We start from the raw sequence: 21,116 nt of genomic DNA, 5'->3' as shown, positions 1-21,116 counted from the left end.
GAAAATGACAATACCATGATCCTCCGCATGTCCTACTACAGAATAAAAACAACTAATTCTGTGCATTTGGAAACCATTGTTTATTGTGACCTTGCAATGTTCTAACACACTATTTCCCTTCTATCCTTCTCAGGATGCAAGGATTATACTGGGTTCGGGTTTTCCAACATAACAAGCATCTGTAAATCCAGATACGAATGAATGGTATTTAATACGATTGTTTTCGTTTTAAAATGAGTATTTATGTGTCATTGGAGAAAGAGAAGCAAATGTATGGCTGTTTATGAATGCTATTGTGCCCGAGGTTAGGATCCTCACACAATCTGAGATGCAGCCAAGAAAAACAGCCTTGATAGACAATGCTTCACTTCCCCTGCTACGGTGCTGTGTGCATTTCATTTCTGTCAAGAGTATGTACAGTTAGGGTTCATTCGCCTCATTATTTTGTTACATCTACGTTACAGTTAACCAGTCTCTCTAGGAAATAATAAATAACCGCTTTAAAAAACAATTGCCGCATCGCGTTCTGAGAGTACACTTTCCATCTGAAATTTTTTTTTTAAACCCACCATTGTTACGAATTCTCTGGCTTCGGAAAATAGAATTTAGAGTCCACCAACTCTCGTTCGTCTGTCGAGATTGATTTTACACCGCCTTCCATAAGGAGATTAGAAAGCAAAAGTCTGCAAAATGGACACTGTCTAATGCTTTGCTTCTTTAGTCCTTCAGAATGTCAAACCGGAAGAACAAATGTTGAATCTCCTCCGGTATGTATGCCTAGATACTTTCCCTATGACCTTTCCTGTGAACCTTCCAGTTAACAACCTCCACTTTCTTCTTTTAAACCATTAAAAATCCTCCTCACTCCCAAAGCAAAGACTTTCCAAATCAGTTTACAAAAGCTCTGAATTCGCCACTTTTATGTACAGGAAGTCCTTCCTTCTGTGAGGGCTAAGCGCTAGGACGGGCCTGCGGGGGGCGGGATCCGCAGCCCTCCACCTCCCTCCCCGCCCCACCTCAGAGAAGCTTTTGTATTTCTAAAAGGTCCTAGGAGGAGCCCTGTGGTGAGGGAAAGGGGTGGGTGCGCATTTAGGGGGCAGGCAGAGAAGATTCTGGGAACCAACAGAGCTTCCCAGTCCCCTCTGCTACCTCAAGAGCTACTGCGAACAGCACAGTAATGAATTCATCTCTAAATGAAATATTAAAATACGTGGGAGACGATGTGTCCTCTCTGTCCCTGCTCCGTGTACATTTCTGCCACTCTTCCCAGAAAACTAGAGCTAGTTTTCACTCATTTGCATGGCTTAGCCACTGAGAAGCCAGAGCAAGTAAGTGAATTTTGCAGTGGGCATTTCCTTTGTGTTAATGAAGTAACAGTTTAAATTTCAGTTATCCTCCGAGACAGATTCCAAAGTAGCTATGGAGGGCGAGCGAGAGGTTCTTCTGTCTGCTCTCCATCTTCCTTGTCATCCTTAATGTTTGGCTCTGAAGGTTTTATATTTTGGTTTTCAAAACACAAATGAAAACCTAAAGGATCAACATAAATAAAACTTTATTTTTAATAAAATTAATGTTTCTAGTAAGGAAAAGATAGTATGTCATTCCTTTAGCAGTACAAACAATCTTTTATCCAAAAGAATACATTGGGTTTTATTGTGTCATTTGTCTGAATACAGACTCAGTGGAATATCTAAATGATACCCTGCTCTGAACTCCAAGTTGAAAGTAAGTTTTTATTATACTTGAGGGAAACAATGGGTTCAGCTGCTTATTGCAAGGAGCAATTGCCAAGGGAGAGTTAAACTCAATTACTGTAACCATACTGAATAAAAAATACTGCCAAGAACAAAAATACGCCTGGGTAAAGACAGCCACTGAATAAAAAAAATCGACATAAAGCGTATCAAATATTTATTTATCTGGGCAACAAAGGACTATGATACATTGACAGGCATGGAAACTACTGCCAGCACAACTCAGTACAATACAGCTAGAACTGCTTCCAAAATGGCCAGTGAGAATACAGAATGCCAGGTGGTCCCAAATGTTTGAAGTTCTTTGAACAAAAAGGTGGGGGGGATCCCTAACCCTCGGTGTAAAGACAATACTCACTTATTGCTCAAATGATGCTTTTAAGGGAGGACAGTGGAATAAACTAAACTTTTCTTTTTTCTCCCCACAATACATAGAACGGCTATCAAACCACTCAAGTTAAAAGTCTTTCCAGGGTCCAATATCACTTTTTTCTTTCAGTTCAATGAAAAGCTAAATGTAATACTAATTATTTATAAAATTTTATTTTACTTTTTTTATTTGTTCAGCTGTTTCATTGTCGTCTTTAACATGCTACAACAGGGCTAAATTCATGAATACCAGAGGAAAAAAAAAAATCCCCCAAACCTTGGATTCCTAAATAAGTACCATGAACCACATGAAGAACTAATAGGGAAGATTCAAAACCCACTAAACAAGAGGTAAACGAGATCACCAGATAAATTAAAAAAAAAAAAGGCTTAAAACAGACTCACCATATTTACAATTCCCATTAAATTACACATAAATAAATATATACAGAGACGTGAACACTGATTCCCTTATAGAACTGTGAATCGTGTTGCCAGAGAGAGTTCAAGTTGGTCGCTTTACCTTGAAGAGGGAAAACTTCTAGAACTGAAGACAAGACATGGAACTTCGAGTATCTGTGTTCAAGTTTATTCACAATACTGATAAAAATGTCATTAGCCTTTTTTGCCATTTTTTTCTTTCTTTTTTTTTTTTTTTTAGTATGGCTACAATCTGAAGTATGTAAGAGAAGGTGGTGATTCCGTCCCATGAAGCTCATATAATTTTTTTTTAATTTTTACGTTCTTTTTTCTAAAAAAAAAGGTTTTAAATTTTTTTCGTTGTCGTTGTTGATTTGTTAGTTTAAAAAAAAAAAAAGGTTCACAAACTCGGACAGAACTTTTCTTTGCTGGCTTCACGGCCTGTTCTGTTCTCATAGGCTCCACACGAGGGCAAAGGGGAGTTGGTGCTGATGGAGGAAGTCGGGGCCGGGGCCGGGGCCTGAGACTGCGGGATCGCCCCGCTCACAGTGGAGCGCTGTCCCCGGGACCCTGAGACTCCGGACCGAAGGCGGTGGCGGCAGCGGCGGCAGCAGCAGCAGCAGTAGCAGCAGTGGGGGGTTGCTGATCCCGGAGCTGTCACCTGCCGGTGGTGATCGGTGGGGGGGGGGGGGGGGGGGTTGGTGATGGAGATGGAGATGGCGATGATGGAGATGATGGAGATGATGGAGATGATGGCGATGGAGATGGAGTGGGTGGGCGCGCCGGGGCCGGGGAGGCGGCGCGGGCAGGGGGTGGGGCAGGAAGAGCGCCTCACTTTCTGTGTTTCTCCTCTTTGTCACTGCTTTTGGCGCTGCTGTCCGTGTGGCTGTTCGGGTTGTTGCTGAGGTACATTTTGTCCATGGCCTTGAGAGCCTCGGTGAGATAGTTCTGCAGGGCCGTGACCGCGGCGCACACCGCCGGGCTTCCGAAGCCGTGGGAGATGAGGTTGAAGTGGGTCAAGCAGCTCTGGATGCCCGGCTCCAGGATGGGGTTGGGCCTCGAGTTCCCCAGGGGAGATCGGTCCTGAGCCAGCAGGTCGGTGAACTCCTTGCATATCTGTCTGCAGCACAAGTGGAGCGGAGAGAGAGAGAGAGAGATGAGGCCGGGCAGCCAGCAGCATCCGCAGCAAAGAGAAAACCTTGCTCCCTGCCGTTACCTCTGCCTGGATCACGTCGACACCTGACCTGACCCAGAGCCCCAGAGACAGACTGGGGGGGAGGGGCACATGTTGGGAGACCCAGCCACCTGTCAGAGTCCGCCTAAACATCTCCTGCTCTTTAAACACTTCCACACATGCCTCTCTCTTGACTTTCTGTGTGTGTGTGTGTGTGTGTGTGTGTGTCTCTCTCTCACCTCTCAGCTGCACCAAACTTCTAACCCCCTCCTCTCTCGCTCACACCAAGCATCCTAGACGCAAGAAAACATTTCACACGTTAGGAGAGAGACAAAGGTGAGTCAGAGGGGCAAGGAGTCAGAAACGCAAGCATCTCTTCAACAGCCAATAGCATGCACCCATCAACTGTCCTGCTCAAAATACTATGGAGCCCCCTCTTCCCTAATCTTCTAGAGACCTGGGCAGCAGTTCGGGGGGATGAACTCTCCACTCGTTCACCTTCAGATCAGGGTGGATGTGCACAGGAAAGGCAAAACTTTTCTTGGGACTATTTTGCCTTTAAAAATAAAAGTCACCAGAAAAAAAAAATGTTCCTTGGGGATAAGTCAGAGTGGTTTGGGGAAGAAGAAACAGACATTTCAATCTCCCATTCCACCTCTTTTCCCATACACCAAAAAAAATTGTCTAGGGAAATTGTGACTATGGGTGTGTTTAGGAAGCTAAGAGAAGAGGGAAAAGTTGAAATATGGGCGATGCAGCCTGCACAGGGGAAGCTCAGTCTCTGAACCTGGGAAGCAAGGACTAGGTGGGCCTCCCTGAGGCAGCAGCAGCCTTTGGGTGGGGGGCTGTGAAGGGAGGATGGAGAAGAGGAAGCAGTGGCAGACTACCTCCTCCAAGGCCAGCTGGTGTCCCCAGGCCAGAAACTGCCCTGCCTGAGGCCGCTGCCTCTGCTTCCATGCCCTCCTGTGACATCGACTTTGATAATTAAGGGCTTCCAAACAAGCCTTTTAATTTCCAGAAAACATATCAAAACAGTCATTTTCTTTTCACACACCACCTGCAGAAGCCTATTCAGCCCAGGCACCAATGGGAATATAACTTGGGCCATTTTGAAACCTATTTGACATCTCGCCTGTAGGCTAGAACTTGTGGTGTGTGTGTGTGTGTGTGTGTGTGTGTGTGTGTGTGTGTGTGTACACAGCACTTTTGAGGAGGATGGAAAGGAAGGCAAGAAATGGGAGAAGGGATTAGGGTTGAAACTAGGACAGCTTCTGGCTTGAACATTTTGCAGGCCACTGCTTAATCCTTGCCCTTGGAGAACATATTGATAAGAGACAAAAACTGATACAGGCAAGTGTGTCACTCCTTTAAGAACTTGGTTCTGAGAATTTGAAAAAGAATAGATACATGTATGTGTACAGCTGAATCACTTTGCTGTACACCTGAAACTATCACAACATTATTAACCAGCTATACTCCAATATAAAATACAAGGTTAAAAAAAAAAAAAAGGACCTGATTCTGGTCTTTCTGACCAGAAATAGTCGCAAATCCACACTCAGCTTCCATCAAGTCCCTACTATACCCCACCCCCATACACGTTAATTTTTTTAAAAAAAATGAGAACGTGGGGTGAAAGAGAGGGGAAAGTGGGAAATACGCACTCACAATCTTCCTTGTATTGCCCCTTTAAAATCAATTACGGTTTATTAGATTGTGTTGTAACTTCAATATTTACAACAGAGCTGATTAACACAAAAGGAAAAAGAGGCCCAAAACGAGAGCAAAAACGATTTTGATTTTTGTTTCTCTTGACAGTGAGACACAGAGACCCCGAAGAGGTAATGTCTTACTTTGTAGCCAGGAGCATGTTTTTTCTTGTCAATTGCTCATTGGGATCGGAATGTTGTCGGTTGAGAAATTCAGCTACTGCTTTGGCAGGAAATTCAGTTTCGCACACATACCCAAAGTCCCTGGCGAGGTGGACGGCCTCTCCTGGCAAGAGGTGAGAGGAGGGGAGCGAGGGCAAGAGAATGAAAAAAGTTGGGATCAAAACTGCCTCCCAGCTCCCTTATTTTCTTAACCCAGATGTTGTAGGAAACACACACTACTTGTTTTCCCATTTCAGGCATTTTCTTTCCTTCTCTGTAGGATCTGGTGGCTGCACTTCCCAGGGAAAATGGCCACTTAGCCTAGAAGGCCCAGGCGATTGGAAAATGTAAAATCCCATCAACTCCCCTCCAGCCTCATCCCCAACCCCGATGACATTCCCCCACCTTCTCTTTCAAAATGTTTCTTGTATTCCAGCCTCACACCTATCAACACATTCATAAATAATATTCATAATTACTCCTTGAGCTTTTCTGCAAGGGAACGACTAAGGGTTTACATTTTAACTTTATCGCATATAATTATCTGTTCATCCAAACCGATTAACCAAGAGGATTTGAGGGTCACTCCACTGAGTCTGCCTGTGTTGTTGATTTTCGAATCTTTGGTTTTAATTTCCTGAACCAGTTGGTTTTTACTGCAGGGCTTCCTGCCATTAGCTCCAGCTCCGGAAGAACGCATGCGCCAATTAGAGCATCAAAGCCCTCTCCGCTGAGCTTGTTTCCATAAAATGGAGCGGATCACAAACAATAACAGTTCTCCAGAAACTGCTTCCCTGCTACAGGACTCAACCCCAAAACCATGCACACTCTCACACTACACCCAAAGCCGCTACTACCATTTTCTCTGCGTATAATTGTTTTGGGGTCTGAACGGTGGGTTCCCAACGTACTGGTACTATTTTTAATATAATGCTACTGTAGCTGAGTTTCTGGCACTGAACAATTGCTTATGACTTAACAGTCACATTAGTATCATTTTGGGCACCATTAACGGATGGTTCATAGGGTTTCTCCTCAATTTTATGTTTTTAAATATTTTAAAAATTATTTACAAAGCTAGAACTTGAATTCAATTATACTATGTCTCCTCAAATACAAGATATAAATAAGATTAAGTGCCTTCTTTAAATATAAATGGTAGTTTTGAAATCTGCACCATAACTTAAGTGCCTCTCTTTTTCCTGTTGGCATAAGACGTTTCCAACGGAACACAAAGGAAAATGCAAAAGAACGATACATTCATTCCAACACACCCAAACTTAAGCCAATTTAGTATCGGACAAACTTAACAGGGATCTAGAGGAAGTAGGGATGTGACTGCTGTGACTGGATTCTGATGTATCTAGAACAGCGAGTGAGGACAGGGTGAGCCTTTGTTTTGAGGGGTTTAGAAGCGAGTGTGTGTGTGTGTGTGTGTGTGTGTGTGTGTAAAAAGCTGACATGAGACACTTTCTGCAATGCTTATATTTCTTTTTTCTTTTCCTATCCAAATAACTCAAAGTCTAAAATTGCTCACTTTTCTTCCTCTCCAGTAGAGAAGCACAATTAAATGAGAGATAAGGGAGCATATGTTTGGAAAACAAAAACCTAAAAGGGCATATAACCCTGAGCTTTCAGGATGGTCTTAAATCAGGATGCAGGTCAAAGATTCCCAAATTAATTCAGGAAGTAATGGTCACGCATTTCTCAAACGCAGATGTCAGAATAGCTTAAGTGATTTACTGCTGAGCTCTATAAAGGAGACTGGAACTTGAGGAATATGCAGTTCTTAAGTTTTCACATTGTTTAGGTCAGAATTGGGCTAGGGAGGTGTAATTTTGTGGCAGAGGGGAAGAGGAAAGGAGGACAGGAATAAATGCAAATAGTTTTTTGACACGATTTCCATTCACTTCTGGTTATGTTTTCTGGAAAAATGAAACTGCCCAACTGACAAAATACAGCCAAACATCTGCCCACTGAATATTAGCCATTTTCTCAGAAGAAACTTCCCTTCTCTTTAGCAAGGGAACTCACTTACCCTCCACTAGTGATGTAAGCAGGGTGACATTGGCAGCTTTACGCCTCCCTGCTGGCAGATTTAATCCTATCTTGTCCAGTTTTTCTCTTAAAGATCTTCCTCCATTTTTAGACTTCGCCCTGTTTCACAAATACATGTGAGAAAGGGATTCAGAAAACATTTGGTTGCTCTGCATCACACTGTAGTCATTTTGACAACTTCCTAAAATGTACTTCTAAAAATTAAGGATCCTGGCCCCGAGATATGTAAGGAAGGGAAACCTAGGAAGGAATGGTACAGAAAGAACATAGGCGATAAATGCTTCTTAAACTCTAAAGCACCCCCTGTGTTCAGTTATTACTGCAACTATTGTGGCAGGTTGGAAGGTTCTGATTTCCCAACTCTCTGAAGAAGAACCACAAACAAATAAACACAGCTCTCATCTCTAGGGTGTGAAGTATTTTTGAGTTCAACTGATGACTGTATATTTTCCCTGTTGTTACAATCACACAAATCCCAATGGGGTCTTTAAATTGTCTTTGCAAGATCTGCTGTTAGGTTATTCAGAGTAACCAAAGTTATCATCACTCTTAGGTTTCTTTCTCTGGCTTTAGCCCCAGTGGGAAATTCATTTCACCAACTGTTTACATGCCATGTCACCAGCCTAACCAGAAAATTCAAAAGTGGATATCAGCCTTTAAAAATTTCCCTGATTTCAGAGACGATGGAGGTGGTTCTAAATAGATGTCTAAATAGACTCCCATAATCAGAAAGTGGTTAAGATAAATTGTTTAAATAAAACAGCAAATTAATTAATTTCAGATTTTATTCCCTACTCAAGTGCTCTTTAATTGTGTGGATTAGATTATACTCCCCTAGGTAAACAGTCTCCAATATTGGGGAGGGGGGAAGGGGGAGAAAAAGGCAGAGGGCGGATTCAGATCTGTGCCAATGAAAGATTACAAAGGGACAGCAAATGACCGTGAAGGAGGAAGGAAAGAGTGGAATAGCTGATGTTAAACTCTGTAGCCTTTGTATGGGATATACCCATCACAGCAGATATCTGGGTCTATAAACAGATATATGAATAAATGTCAAAAGAATGAAGTTTTGGTCCACTTCCTCATTAAAAATTAAAAAGGAGAAAAAGTAGAAAATATTATCTGGGAAAGTTCAACGCAAGACCCACCACACACAAAGCTGGGTGGAACCCTAGGAGCAAAAAGCCCAGAGGAGGGACAAACCTGCCCTGAGGGAAGGTGCTTCACCTCGCTGACCCTTATAAAATCTCATCTACGAAATGAATCATTCCGACCTCGCGCGGGTGAGACAAGAATCCCTGGCCACATATGCAACATGCAATCGTCGGTAGCGACCACACATAATGCACGTAAACGTGCCTCGCACGCTGCCTGGCACACATGGGGACGCGGTACATCGGAACCGTTAGTGCGAGCACCTCGCGCGGGAGGGTCTGCTTCTGGTAACCCGGGGGCGTGGCACGGAGACTCTAGAGAAAACCATTGTCTTCTACTTAAACCCTATTCAAGAGACGGCGGGCTGCAATCGGAGACCCTATATGGAGGTAAGGCAAAGTGAGGCGCCTGAGCGGAAGTTTTTCTAGGCTTGCAAGGTGTGAACGAGTAGGGAAAAGGCGGGCGCGCGGCGCCCCGCGGCTGCAGCGGCCGGGACTGAGCCCGCGGCGGGGCGAACTGCGCGTGCGCGCGGGGAGTGGGTGGGAGGAGGCAGAGGTCCCACTGAGCGCGCTGCGCCGGCCGAACCGGGCGCGCCCCCGGAACGACGGAGCGCGCGGGAACGCGGCGGAGTGCGCAGGCGCCCGCCGCCTCACCCCGCCCCCAGCTCCCACCCACTGGGTTCTACGCTCTTCTCCCCGCCCCTTTCTTTTCCCGCGAAGGGAGGGCCCTGGCGCGAGGCCCGTCCGCGTCGCCGGCCCGGCGCAGGCGCAATGCTTGGCGGGCAGGGCCTCGCTCGGGCCTCACCTCCGCAGCACTCCGCCCAGCAGCGAAGCGTTGAGACACTCCGGCGGTGAGAGGCGCCTCTGTACTTCCGCCACCGTGACCTTGTACTTCGAGGTGGAGCTGAGGAGTGAGAGACGACCCGGAACTGAACAAAAGACTTCGTTGGGGTTCACGACGCCGCCGAAGAGGTTGTCCTTGTTGATGGGGATGGCGGAGACGGCGTTGCTGTTGGACTTGGACAGGGACACGGGGCCTGCGGAGACAGACGGGGAGGCCGCGTGTGGGCGCCGAGGATCCCTCCCGAGCCCTGCCCGACCCCGGCCCTCGTCCCGGCCCGGGCCGGCTCCCAGGCTTGCGCCGCAACCGCCGCTTTTCTTCCAGCCCTGACAATTCCGTGGCTCCTTCCCCATCTCCTGCCCTAGTCCCTGCTCCATCCCGGTACTGGGGATGGAGCCTGTGCCACTCGGCGCGTCTCCCCGGCGGCCGGGGGGCGGCCCAGCCCCGCCAGCCAGCCCTGTGCTTCTCCCTGGACCCTTGCCATTTAACCGCTGGGGCGCTGTCTAGAGATGGTGGTGAACTCGTGACCCTCCCGGCTCTCAGCATCCGAGGGAAGTGGGCCCCAGACGGGGTGCTGGAGCACGGGCTTGGGGTGCAGCGGAGGGGGTGACGTTTGTAAACCGAGAGCAAGCTATGTAGGCTCGGGAGTTTTCGTGGGGCGAGGGGTTTAGCGTTGGGGAGAAACTGCTTCACAGACCTATAATTAAAATCAGCCGAGAGTTTAGATGGCTAAAGCGGCCTGTAAATGAGCACTTCATTCAAGGCACCAAGCCGGGAAGTGGTGGATTCTGTTGTCACACCCCGTCCTTTTGATAAATAGGCCCTTTCCTATGTTTATCTGTGAAAAAGACTCGAGTTTTGGAAATCCATTTCAAGCCCCGTTTTGAACTGGGAGAAAGAAGGATAAACAGGCCTACCATGGAAAACTAGCAATGTGTTCTTTTGATGAGCAAAGAGTTAATAGCCTTATGCTTAAGCGTCTTCTTTGGGAAGGGGGGAAGGGGAGGATATGTTCTTGTTAGTTAAAATCAAAGCTCTTCATCATTGGATCCACCATACTTAGAAAAAAATTCGAGGCCAGCAGAAAGTGTACTAACATGTTACATTTCTAACACCAAAAATAATTCAGATGCATTCACAACCATTTAAGTACAGTATGCATTTGTATCTTAAAATTCCACATGGAGACATAATAACACATGTATACAGTACTCCTCCCTCTTGAATGGGGATATTTTAGACGTATAGGGAGGTGGGGGGGGGCTCTAGGTTTTGGATAGATCACTTGTGACATTAATAGCTCTGGGGAGGCTAATAGAGACAATAGGAGTTAAACGAACTCTTGAGAGATTACTAATAAAAGAGCCAATTATCATGTCGACTTGGAAAGAGCATCTCTTAAGATTTATCCCTTGCACATCTAATTTGACATGACAAAGACTTCACAGATGCAAAAATGAAACTTTAAACTCGCTAACAATATACTGATTGGGGTTAGAAATGGGAACAGTTTTATATAGCATCGTCCTCTGGTGGTGCCTAGAATCCTGAAATGTAACATTGCCACCATAACAAAAAAAAAAAAAGCTGCTGTGAATAGCATTTAATCCGGTAAACTTTACTTCTACTCACTAAACACAACACAAATTACAAATCCATCCAAATCACTTGACACTTTTAAAAAACAATTTCTGCTCCAAACATTTATGCTAATAAACCTGACATCTTCAAAAAGCTAATTTTAACCAAAAGCCAAATTTTGTTAACCTAATTCACAAAGTTTAAAAAACCCTTAACAGCTAATGAGAAATTAAATTTAAGAACATGAAAGACTTTTTCCCCCTCTGCTAAGGAGTGTTACGTCTTTTTGTCATCTGCTCCTATATTAATATTAAATTACTTGCACTGCTTTTAGCATTATACACTTAACACTCATGGCCACTCACGCAATGGATTAACTGAACTGTTAAAACCGTTACAAAATTGAAATGCCACTTCCAAATCTGTTCACCTATTACACATTTCATGTGTTTGTCCAGATATCATTAAACTAAATTAAATGTTCAAGTCATGAATCAGAACAAAGCTAGCCTGTTGCCATTACTAACATACTGAAAGCCGATCATTTAAGCATTGCTATTCTATGCCTATCTATTCGCTAATTCTGAGCCTTTAGGAAATCCTACTTGGAAAAAAATAAACACAGCTCTGCAAGTTCTTTTAAATAGCACTGTGCCTGTAAGGACATGCTTGGAATGCAGAAGGAAATGGCTTACCTTTCTTAATTACAGTTTGATCTGGGATGTTAATACCCGGGTCTTCTACATGCTGCAACAAAAGGATACACATGGATGTAAATGTATAATCAAAACAAAAGGAAATGAATATTTCGTGCAAGACAGGGGGAGGGGAAGGTGTAGACTCAAAATTCCCCCCTCCCATCTAGTGACATTTATATATAAACATCTCATCTTGGCTCATTGGAATTCGGGGTTTTGCAGCTCAAGAGGTTTCGCTGTACACCCACGGCCAATTTCTCGTTCCCCAGCAAATAATCCACATTTGAAGGAGCTGGGGGTGGGGAATAAAACTTTCTTTGGAAATTAAACCGAGTTTTGATCTTTCTCACAGTCAGTTCAACCTTTAAAAATACACCTAGCTTTAGTTTGGCGCCTCAGCGGCTTCGGACTTGAGCAATTCCAGCGTGCAGGCAGCAAAAGCCAGAGAAACAATAGAAATGACAGTCGGGAGTAACAGGGGAGTATTGGAAACGTTTTAGGTGATGTGATAAAGAGCAAACGTATATACACACCTTCACTTATGGATAAATGAAAAAAATTTAAAAAGGACTACTGTCTAAATTGGATATCAGATAGGGATATGAAAATGATAAAAAGAGAAACAAACAAACAAAAATCCTTTGAGGTTTTCCTGTGTCCAGTAGCAGATTTGGATTTGTTAGTGTGGGTTTCTCTTTTCCTTTTTTTTTTTTTTTTTACAGATGGATGGGTATACGTGTGTGCTAGAGTCAAAACGTGATTAGAAAGTAAAATGAAATTGTGTTTTCTAATGCAGAAACTGACAGGCAATATAATGTCTGCCTGTGTTTACAAATTAGCACCAGGGCTGCTGAGATAGAAGATTTCACAATCGTTACCAAACACAGGCATTACCATTAAAAAAACTATTACTTCCTTCTCTAGTCTTTGTCCAACAATAATACTGATTCGAACATTTTCCATTCCGTCTTGGATTTATGCTCCTGTTAATTGTGCCTGATCCCAATGATTCCGGGTGGATGGTACTAAGTTGCTTTATTACAGGTTTTATTATACTCAATGCTGTCATTTGTAACTTGCCTAAAGTGCTTCTGGATTTAAGTATAATTAAATTGAGAAATGTTCAGAAATGACTACTGCTGCAGTTCTTGTGTTTTAACTATATGGGGAAATATGATCCCTTTATGTATGCACCCTAAACCCATAAAGTAAATGTAATGTGGCATAATACTTTTATTTGTGTTATTTCTAGACCTTGTCCATACAGGGAAGACTGTTAAGTTTAAAACCCCACTGAGATATTAATGATTAAATAATTTTCACCATCGATTTGATTTTCTCAAATATTTGGCAGTCGTTCTTATTAAAGGTTAACTGTTGCAGCAATGGGAAAATTGAAAACAACCCTTTTCCTGACCCAAATTCCTTTGAAAGAATTTTTTTTCTTAAAAGGTGGGGGAGGGAAAGGGGAAGAGCAGCAACTGGGTTTCCTTGTTTTTATTTGATCTTTTGATTAATTTCTCCTATAGGCCAATCTCACCACGAACAGTGACTATACTGGTGTCAGGAATTCACACCAGCCACTTTGGAATTTTTGCAAAGTAGAGCAATTCTAATTCACAGTAGTTCCAAAAGCTCGCAACGTTATTTTGCAATTCAGATATTTCCAAGGAGCAGACTAGGATAAGGATTCAGAGAATCTTTGGGAAGGGGAACTAAAAGGATCACAACTTCCAGGTTTGTTTTTTAATGGCCCTTTTCTCAGCTATTGCTCCTCTCATTTCACTTTCCAAGAAATGCACTGTTTAGTATCAGTTTCTAAAAACATGTATGAAAACACACACACACACACACACACACACACACACACACACACAATGCTTACTAAACCCCACATTGGATCAACTGCCTACTTTCCTGCTTTCCATGTTACGAAGCTAAACATAACCAACAAATTTCAGTGATTAACTAGGCCAAATGAGAGATGTAATAAATTTTCTATTTTCCTATGTAACTTAAATAATGTTTTAAATTCACCAGGCAAGCAGGTAAGTTCATCTGACCATTTTCTTTGCAATCTAATGCAGTCATCATTAAACTGTCAACGGACATATTGCTGTAATATTTGATGCAGTAATTTGAAATAGCATTTTAGCAAAAATCACATCCAGATACATTTCCTCTCCAAAGAAAAGCAGCATTAACAGAGCCTTTACAGCTTTAATAAAATTATTGGCTTGCTCTAATTCCATTTCAGGAAGGTTGTGAGCAAACCATAAATATGTAGAATTGAAGCAAGAGATGCTGGTTTAAATTTAATTTCATAAAGTATTTTCAAATTATCAGTAGCCTGGTTTGCATTGTAAACAGTAAATGCGCTAATACCATGCTTATTTAGAAATCATTTCAAACTGCATTTATTGATAACTGAACTAGAACTCAAAGAATGCATTGCCCGATAGTCTGAAAACATTCGTTTAATATGGGGGTGTAGCGGGTTCTGAGAGGCGTTGGGAACCCAGTTAATGATGTATGAGGTCAGCACTTAGCACCCCTAGGAAGAGAAAAAGGCTGCATTTAATGTCCTCCTCCTCGGACTTGCTACTTACTATTCTTTAATCAGGGTAGGGTATACACATAACTTTCAGATATCACTAGCACTCATAAAATCCGGTAAAAATAATTTTCCTAGTGTGTCTTTCACACTTTCTTTTAAATGGCCAGGGCATTTCAATGAGCCCTTTTGGTTGACTCTTAACATGTTTTTCAGGACAGGGAGAAATCCCCACGACAGACACAGTGGTGGAATTAGATCCTCTCCCCGTCGAAACAGTTTACTGTCGTCGAGAGGGGAAGGTACCGTCAACGGTGACATTCGTCTAATTTCTCAATGGTAATATGCAGGCATTGTTTGAAGGAGCTCCAGGAGCCATTGTTCTAGGGGCAGGACCCTCAAGTACAATTCTTTTCCATTTTTTTAAGGCGGCTGTCTCGGTGGGTCCTTAAAGTGTCCACCCGAAAAACCAAAAGGAGATTTCGAGAAAGTAAACGCCAGGCAGGAAAGCCAGGGCCCCCCGGGCTGCACGTTCCGGGCGTTTTCTCGCGGGTGGGTGAGGAGGGTCTGCGTTTTCTCTCCCGCCGCCCGCGGGGCCTCTTACCGGAACGTCCTCGATGGCGTGAGGTAAGGAGTGGATCGGGAGGTCTCCGAGTCCTGAGCCAAGCCCATGGGGGCCGTGCAGGAGGTCCTCGTGCCGCCGGTAGTCCCTGCGGGGATCCAGGCCCGACAGCTGGTGGGGCAGCCCCCGGTGCGCGTGCAGGAGCCCAGATTCCTGGCTCTGCCTCTGGCCGGGCCAGCCCGGGTGCTGCGGCTGCGGCTGGGCGTGCAGTGGGTTCAGGCTGTAGGGGTCGTTGACGTGGGAGTAAGGGTCTTGCGACTGGGGGTAGATAGGCTGGTAGGGCGGGGGGAAGTAGGGGGGCTGGAAGTCGGCATTGGGGGTGTGGGACAGCGGCGGGGCGCTCGTGTAGGGAGATTGACCTACAGTGCCCAGCTGGGGCAACCGTGCCGTCCCGTTGCTGGTGCCGTCGTGACGGTCCTGGAAGAGAGCGAGGGCAAGGGCAGAGAACAAGAAATCAGGCGTCGAGTTACAGCTGCCACACTGAGTGCACGGCTCAGGGCTGCGTGGGAAACGGCCCGTCCCCGTCCGCAGGCCGCCGCGAGAAAGGAGCCCTAGGCGCTTCTTTTCAGAAAATACTCCGGGAGTGAAAAGGGCCCTTCCCCAAACGCAGGGAATTCGACTGTGCCAGTGAGGGGGCATAAGAGACTCTCCTTAGGCGTTTCTTTCAAAGGGGGGGAAAGGCGAAAAAGGGCCTCCCGGAACATAGCCCGTTAAGCTGCGGAGTGGAACCTCCCTTACGCAAAATTAAAATTCCTACTAAATATTAAACAGCAGAAGCGGCCTTTTCTCTGTCCCTGCATTTGAACCTGCCTGCCACTGCGTTATTGTTTACCCTGTTCTACTTATGTGGAGGAAAACAGTCATACCCATTCAAAGGCTATTACCATTTCATGACTATTTAAATAGAGCATATTTCGTAGAGGGCTGTAAGGAAAGCCCACGTTTAAGTTACCAGCTAAAAGAAGGTCTTAGCTGCGGGATGGGGGTCTGTCTTATCCGCTTCCTCAGTTAGGAGCCTTTTTCTGGACAGGGTCGATTTGTGATAGAGACGGGGAGAGAGGGACGTCAAGCCAAGGTTTAAAATGGAAAGATCCAGCCTTGTCTTGGGTTTAAAAGAGAGAGGTGCACCCCGGGGCGGAGGCCCCCGCCCCTTCCACCCCAGCCCCAAAGGGCAGAAGAAACGCCTGACTTGGGTTCCTCTATTGCAATTCGCTTGCAAAACAAGCGAACAGAGTTGATTGCAGGCAATGCGAGCCCTCGGAGGTTCGGCCCCGGACCCCGAGGGGAAGAAGGGGCACACCGGGCAGCATTTTTCCTGTAGCCGGATTAAGCATCAAATGTTGAGAACATCTCGGGAACACGTGAAGAGGCGAGGAAATAAAAACAAACGTGGCAAGAAACACGCCTTGGGAAGTAGCGGCGAGGTAGGGCTGCGCGCCGGGAGAGGTCGAGCGGGGGATGGGGGGTACCGCATTCGGCTGAAGGATGGAAGAGAGGGAGAGATACGAGGAGCGAGGGCAATGCAAACGGAAAGGGGGTGCCCTGAAGGAAAGCCGGGCGAGGAGGACGGGCCGCTCCGCAGCCCCAGGTTCTCCAGAGTAAAATTCCTAAGGAAACAGGGATGGGGGTGGGGATGGGACTCACCATAGCTGAAAAACTGTGAACTAACATCTGCGAAGAGTCTGGGGTAACGAGTCAGGGTGGAAAACAACAAGCAAGCCCGGAGAGCCCGGCTGCCCCGCTGCCCGAGCGCGCCCCACACAAAAGGCGCCGAGAGCCCCGCGCCACCCGGGACTCCGGTCACGGCGCCGCCGCTCCCCCGAGAGCTGGAGCCCCGCTCTGGTCCATCCGAACTTGAACCACCGATTCGAGCGGCGCCTTCAGATGGTCGAACCCACGGTCTCTATCCTGCCGTGAGCGGGTAGGATTCAAAGTTCCTTAAAAAATGAAAAACCTCAAAAAGGCAAAAAGCAAGAAGTGTGTGTGTGTGTCTGTGTGTGTGTGTGTGTGCGCGCGCGCGCGCGTGTTCCTTAATCCGTGTCTCCCCCTCTTTTCTTAGCGGCGGCTTCGCTTGAGCTTCTAATAACCGCGCTGGGCAGCGTTCCTGGAGCCTGCTAATAGCAGATATTCATGACTATTAATATTACACGAATACTTAATAAGGGAAGAATGCCTGGAAATCGAGCGTGAAGCGGAGAGGCAACTCGCGCCGGAGCCGGCTCTCAATGCAGTCCATTGACGGGAGCCTCAGTGTAGCAAATCGGAGGAGGGGAGAGGGAGCGCGAGAGACAAAAAGCGGGCGAGAGAGGGAGCGGGCGAGCGCGCGGGGGGCCGCGGCGCGGCGGCTGGCGAATCACAGGGAAGGGGCAACATTTTAAAAGGTTGCAGGGCAAGCAAAAGTGAAAGAGAAAGAGGGAGAGAGGGAGACCGAGGGCGAGCGCGCAGAAAGGGAGAATGTGTCTGCGTGCGTGTGTGAGAAAGAAAGTGTGGGCGCGAGAGAGGAGCACGGAGTGGGGAGAGGGGAGGGCGGGAAGGAGGGAGAGCCCTAGAGGAGGAAGGGAGGGGGGAGGGGGGAGGAGGCCGAGCCGGCGCGCACAGAGGGGGAGGCCGCGGGGGAGGGGGAGGGGAGAGGAAGCGAGCGAGGACAATCAGACCTAAAAGGCTGGGGCAGACCTCGGGATGCCGCGGGGGCCGCGCGTCGCGGCCGGGAGCTGCCGGGGCCCGCGTCCGGGCGTTCGTCTGGCTCTCGGCGCCCGAGCTGCTTCCCGGGCGCCTCCGGCCGCGGGCTTCTCCGCTCCGCAGCCGGGCCTGGGGCTCGGGGTTCGGCCGGCCGCCCCCGCGCCGCTCTTCCATGGCCCGGCACCCCGCCCGGGCGCGGCCCTCGCCCTGGCCGCCGCTCGAGCTTCCCGCGGACTCCCGGGTCTGGACACTCCGCGGCGGCGGGGGCCCTGCCCTCGGCTCTCCAGGGCCGGGGCTCGCGGAGGGGGAGCCGGGACGCCGCCCGGGGCGCGCAGAGGCGCGAGGCGGCCCAGCCCGGGCGCCGCTGGCACCGGCTCCCGGCTCCCGGCGCAAACCCGTCTGACTGGCTGGGCCACTCCCGCCCGAGGCCCCCCGCCCCCCCGGATGACACGGCTCGCTCTCCCCCAGCCGCCGCTGCCACTCTGCCCGCCGGGGTGTCGGAACAAGCGGCACCTCGCCTCCTGCGTGTCCCTGCAGAGCCCGACATAATTAGACAGCCCCAAGCCGGCTCGGAAACCCGAAATCCCTGCTCCGGCGCTCGCCCACCGCAAAGTTGTTGAAACAGCCTTCGCTCTATTTATCCTCCTCTCCCTCCTCTCGCTTCTCATCTGTTTTTGTCTCACTCACACGCACATGCACACGCGGCCCCACAGGGTCCCTCTCTGGGGGGTGCAAGTGCATCGCCTCCCACCTGGGTCCCACGGGCAGCTCGCGCCGCGCGGAGCTTCGGACCCCGCCCGCCGGGGGTTTCGGCCTCCGAGAAGGTGATTGCCCGAGCCCCGGACCACAGCCCGGATACGACAATCCACCCTGGGAGGCTTAGGGGCTCAGTGTCACCCTGACCAGCTCGGAAAGGGCCCCCCAGCCCTGAAAACAAAGCGACTGGCCCGACATGGAGTCTCTGCGCCCGCACCGCGCACGACACGAGTCCCCAGATAAGCACCCGTCCCCTTGGGAAGTCACCTCGTGCCCCGGGGGAGGGGGGGGGAGGGGGAAAAGGAGGACCCGGGAAACGGGAAAGATTTAAAATAGTCTACAGAAAGGAGAGGAGGAAGGGGACGGGTGACACATCGTTCACATAGCCCAGGTTCTGATTTCAAGTGAAGACCCCGCCGCTGCGCCCACACAGACAGCTTGACATTCCCAGCTCCACATGCCAAAAAGAAAGAAAGAAAAGAGGAAAGAAAAACTAGCAAAAGCCGGGACTGCCACTTATTATTTACTTAGGTAATCTCTCCGGTCGCGGCCCTCTCCCCTCCCCCTCCCGTGACTCATCGGCTCTTTTTAGCGGGGAGTTGCAAGGGGGTTGGGACAGCGGCCGCCAGGCCCTTTCCCAGCGCCTCCCGCCGGCCGGCCGGTAGTCCTGGGGCTTCCCCGGCTGCCCCAAGAAGGCGAGCTCCGGGAATCGTGGCTTTTAAAATGGGCTCCAGTGCGGCGCGCTCTACCGGCCGGGCGGGCTCCCCGCACCGGAGGCTGCGGCAGCCCCGCCAGGATTCCCACGGTCACGCAGCCGAGTGCCCGGCGGTTGAGTAGGGAGCCGGCGGCCAGCCGGCTCCGCCCGGTGCCGCCTCCCATCCCCACCCCAGGGCTGCGCCCACCAAGTAGCTCAGAGAGAGAAACTGCCTAGAACTTCCTGAATAACATAGTGTACCTGGAGGACCCCGCAGCACTTTGGGAGATGAGTGTTCCCAAACTGAGCCCGCTCACTGGGAGGTGCAGCCCAGCTGAGAGCGAAGTGCGCGGGGGGGCCCCTTCTCCAAATAGAAAAGAGCCTTTCGAGAAAAGTCGGGTGGGGGGATGGTAGGAAGGAAGGTAAGAATGAATACATAAAAGAAGGAATATTAAAGATCAGAGACAAAGTTAAAGAAGGGAAAGGGTTTTCTCCTTCCTTTCTTTTCCTGGTGACTTGGGCCCTCAGAATCTCGTTGGAGAGACACGCAGAGTGCACGGACGCGTGCCCAATTGCCAGCAATTGCTTCGAAAACCCAGCTTGTCTCTCTTCGCTCTACTCTTAGGCACAGTCAAAACCGGTCAGGAGGAAAAGGGGGAAGTGGGACAGGGGATCCGAAGGAGGGAAATGAAAGAAGGGAACGTCCTCATCCTCCCTCTGCAGCCTCTCCCCTGCTCTCTTTGGGCGAATCGGAGAGGCGGGCGCTGCGCTGGGGAAAGTTTGTCTCACCCGCACCTCGCAGCGGGCTTCGAGGAGGGGAGGAGACGCGGGAAGTACAGCTCCGCGCCTGCGGCCGCGAGGACAACTGAGCTAGCGCCGCGCTTACCTCGCAGTCCTCGTACTTGATATTATCCGTCAGTTTCCAAAGCATTTTCATGGATCGGCGTGAATGGATTTGCCCCCTCTCCGCCTCGCACCCAAGTGGAGCTACTCTCTGGGTAAGCGCAAAGTGCCGGCTGCGGGCGGCGAGCGCCGGAGGAGGAGGAGGGCGAGGAAGAGGGGAGGAGGGCGCAGAGGAGGCGGCGAGAAGGGAAAGAGCTCCCGTGTGCGCTCGGAGATCTCCCTCTAATGGTAGAAACTTTTCCCTTTTCCTGCTCTTTACCAACAGCCTAATCGCCTCATTAGCATATCAACAATAGTCCAATTGCTCGCCAGCACCACAATCTGCCGCCGGCCGCTCCGACCCAGGTATAAAGGCCTCTCCAAGCCGCAAACTTGCTCCTAGAGCGCGCTCCTGCCGGGGAGCCCACGAAATCTCCCTTGAGCCCCGCCGCGCGGCCCTGCCCCGGCGCCCCCGCCCCCATTCCACTCTTCTCTCTCCTCTCCTCTGCTCTCTTCTCCGTCTCCTCCTCGCCGGAGACGCCCCGGCAAAAGCCCGGCACTGCGCAGGGTCCGAGCGACCGCGCCGGGGCCCAGCTTTCGGCACCTCTCCCTCATCCCTGCCTCCACCAGCGGCTCTGTCCTTTCGGCTCCGTCCAATCTTATTAGAAATTACTATCCCTTTCGCAATCAGATGTAACCACCAAACGAAGACCGGAGAAGTCACGTCAGGATTTTTGCCCAACAAAAGATCGCCTCCGCTCCCCGGCAGCTGACACCTCCGGCCGCGGCGCCCTGGGACTTTTACTGGCTTCGCGCTTCCCAGCCCACCCCACCCCCCCCCAGGTTGGAGATTTTGCCAGACGGCTTCAGTCGCTCGGCTGGGGTTTGGGATCCTTTAATTGCCGCGTGTAAAATAAAAAGTGTACCCTGAAGAGGTTACTTGACAGCTGCATGGGTTAAATGATTTTCCTCTCATTTGTATGAAGCTAGGGCCGACTGATAATTCAGC

General features: G+C 48.8%; 1 protein-coding gene across 5 annotated transcripts; it reads right to left on the bottom strand.

The window, feature by feature from the left end:
- Nucleotides 1-1,894: 1,894 nt before the first annotated feature.
- On the bottom strand, nucleotides 1,895-20,222 carry TFAP2A (transcription factor AP-2 alpha). Of its 5 annotated transcripts, none has more exons than XM_032650331.1 (7): nucleotides 20,112-20,222; nucleotides 15,079-15,513; nucleotides 11,918-11,969; nucleotides 9,606-9,837; nucleotides 7,627-7,745; nucleotides 5,571-5,712; nucleotides 1,895-3,663 (listed from the first exon to the last, which is right to left on the bottom strand). In XM_032650331.1, exons 1-7 carry the CDS (start codon nucleotides 20,160-20,162, stop codon nucleotides 3,375-3,377), a joined length of 1,320 nt encoding a protein of 439 aa, XP_032506222.1. In that variant the 5' UTR covers nucleotides 20,163-20,222; the 3' UTR covers nucleotides 1,895-3,374. The 5 variants fall into 5 exon arrangements, with proteins under 5 accessions (XP_032506222.1, XP_032506223.1, XP_032506221.1 ...); XM_032650332.1 differs by lacking the exon at nucleotides 20,112-20,222 and adding an exon at nucleotides 16,741-17,208 and having other exon boundaries at nucleotides 3,314-3,663; XM_032650333.1 differs by lacking the exon at nucleotides 20,112-20,222 and adding an exon at nucleotides 3,957-4,010 and having other exon boundaries at nucleotides 3,531-3,663; nucleotides 15,079-16,679.
- Nucleotides 20,223-21,116: the final 894 nt, after the last annotated feature.

The sequence above is a fragment of the Phocoena sinus genome, chromosome 11, assembly GCF_008692025.1.
Source record: "Phocoena sinus isolate mPhoSin1 chromosome 11, mPhoSin1.pri, whole genome shotgun sequence".
NCBI lineage: Eukaryota > Metazoa > Chordata > Mammalia > Artiodactyla > Phocoenidae > Phocoena > Phocoena sinus.
The sequence above is the reverse complement of the archived record's forward strand: the minus strand, read 5'-3'. Positions and strand labels throughout refer to the sequence as shown.

Excerpts from the sequence above, each read along its gene's own strand:
- TFAP2A (XM_032650330.1), bottom strand. The coding sequence starts at position 15,735 with ATGCCCCCTCACTGGCACAGTCGAATTCCCTGCGTTTGGGGAAGGGCC. Across the intron at positions 11,970-15,078 it reads ACGCCATCGAGGACGTTCCG|CATGTAGAAGACCCGGGTAT; the intron begins GTAAGAGGCCCC and ends CTTTTGTTGCAG. Across the intron at positions 9,838-11,917 it reads TCAAACTGTAATTAAGAAAG|GCCCCGTGTCCCTGTCCAAG; the intron begins GTAAGCCATTTC and ends CTGTCTCCGCAG.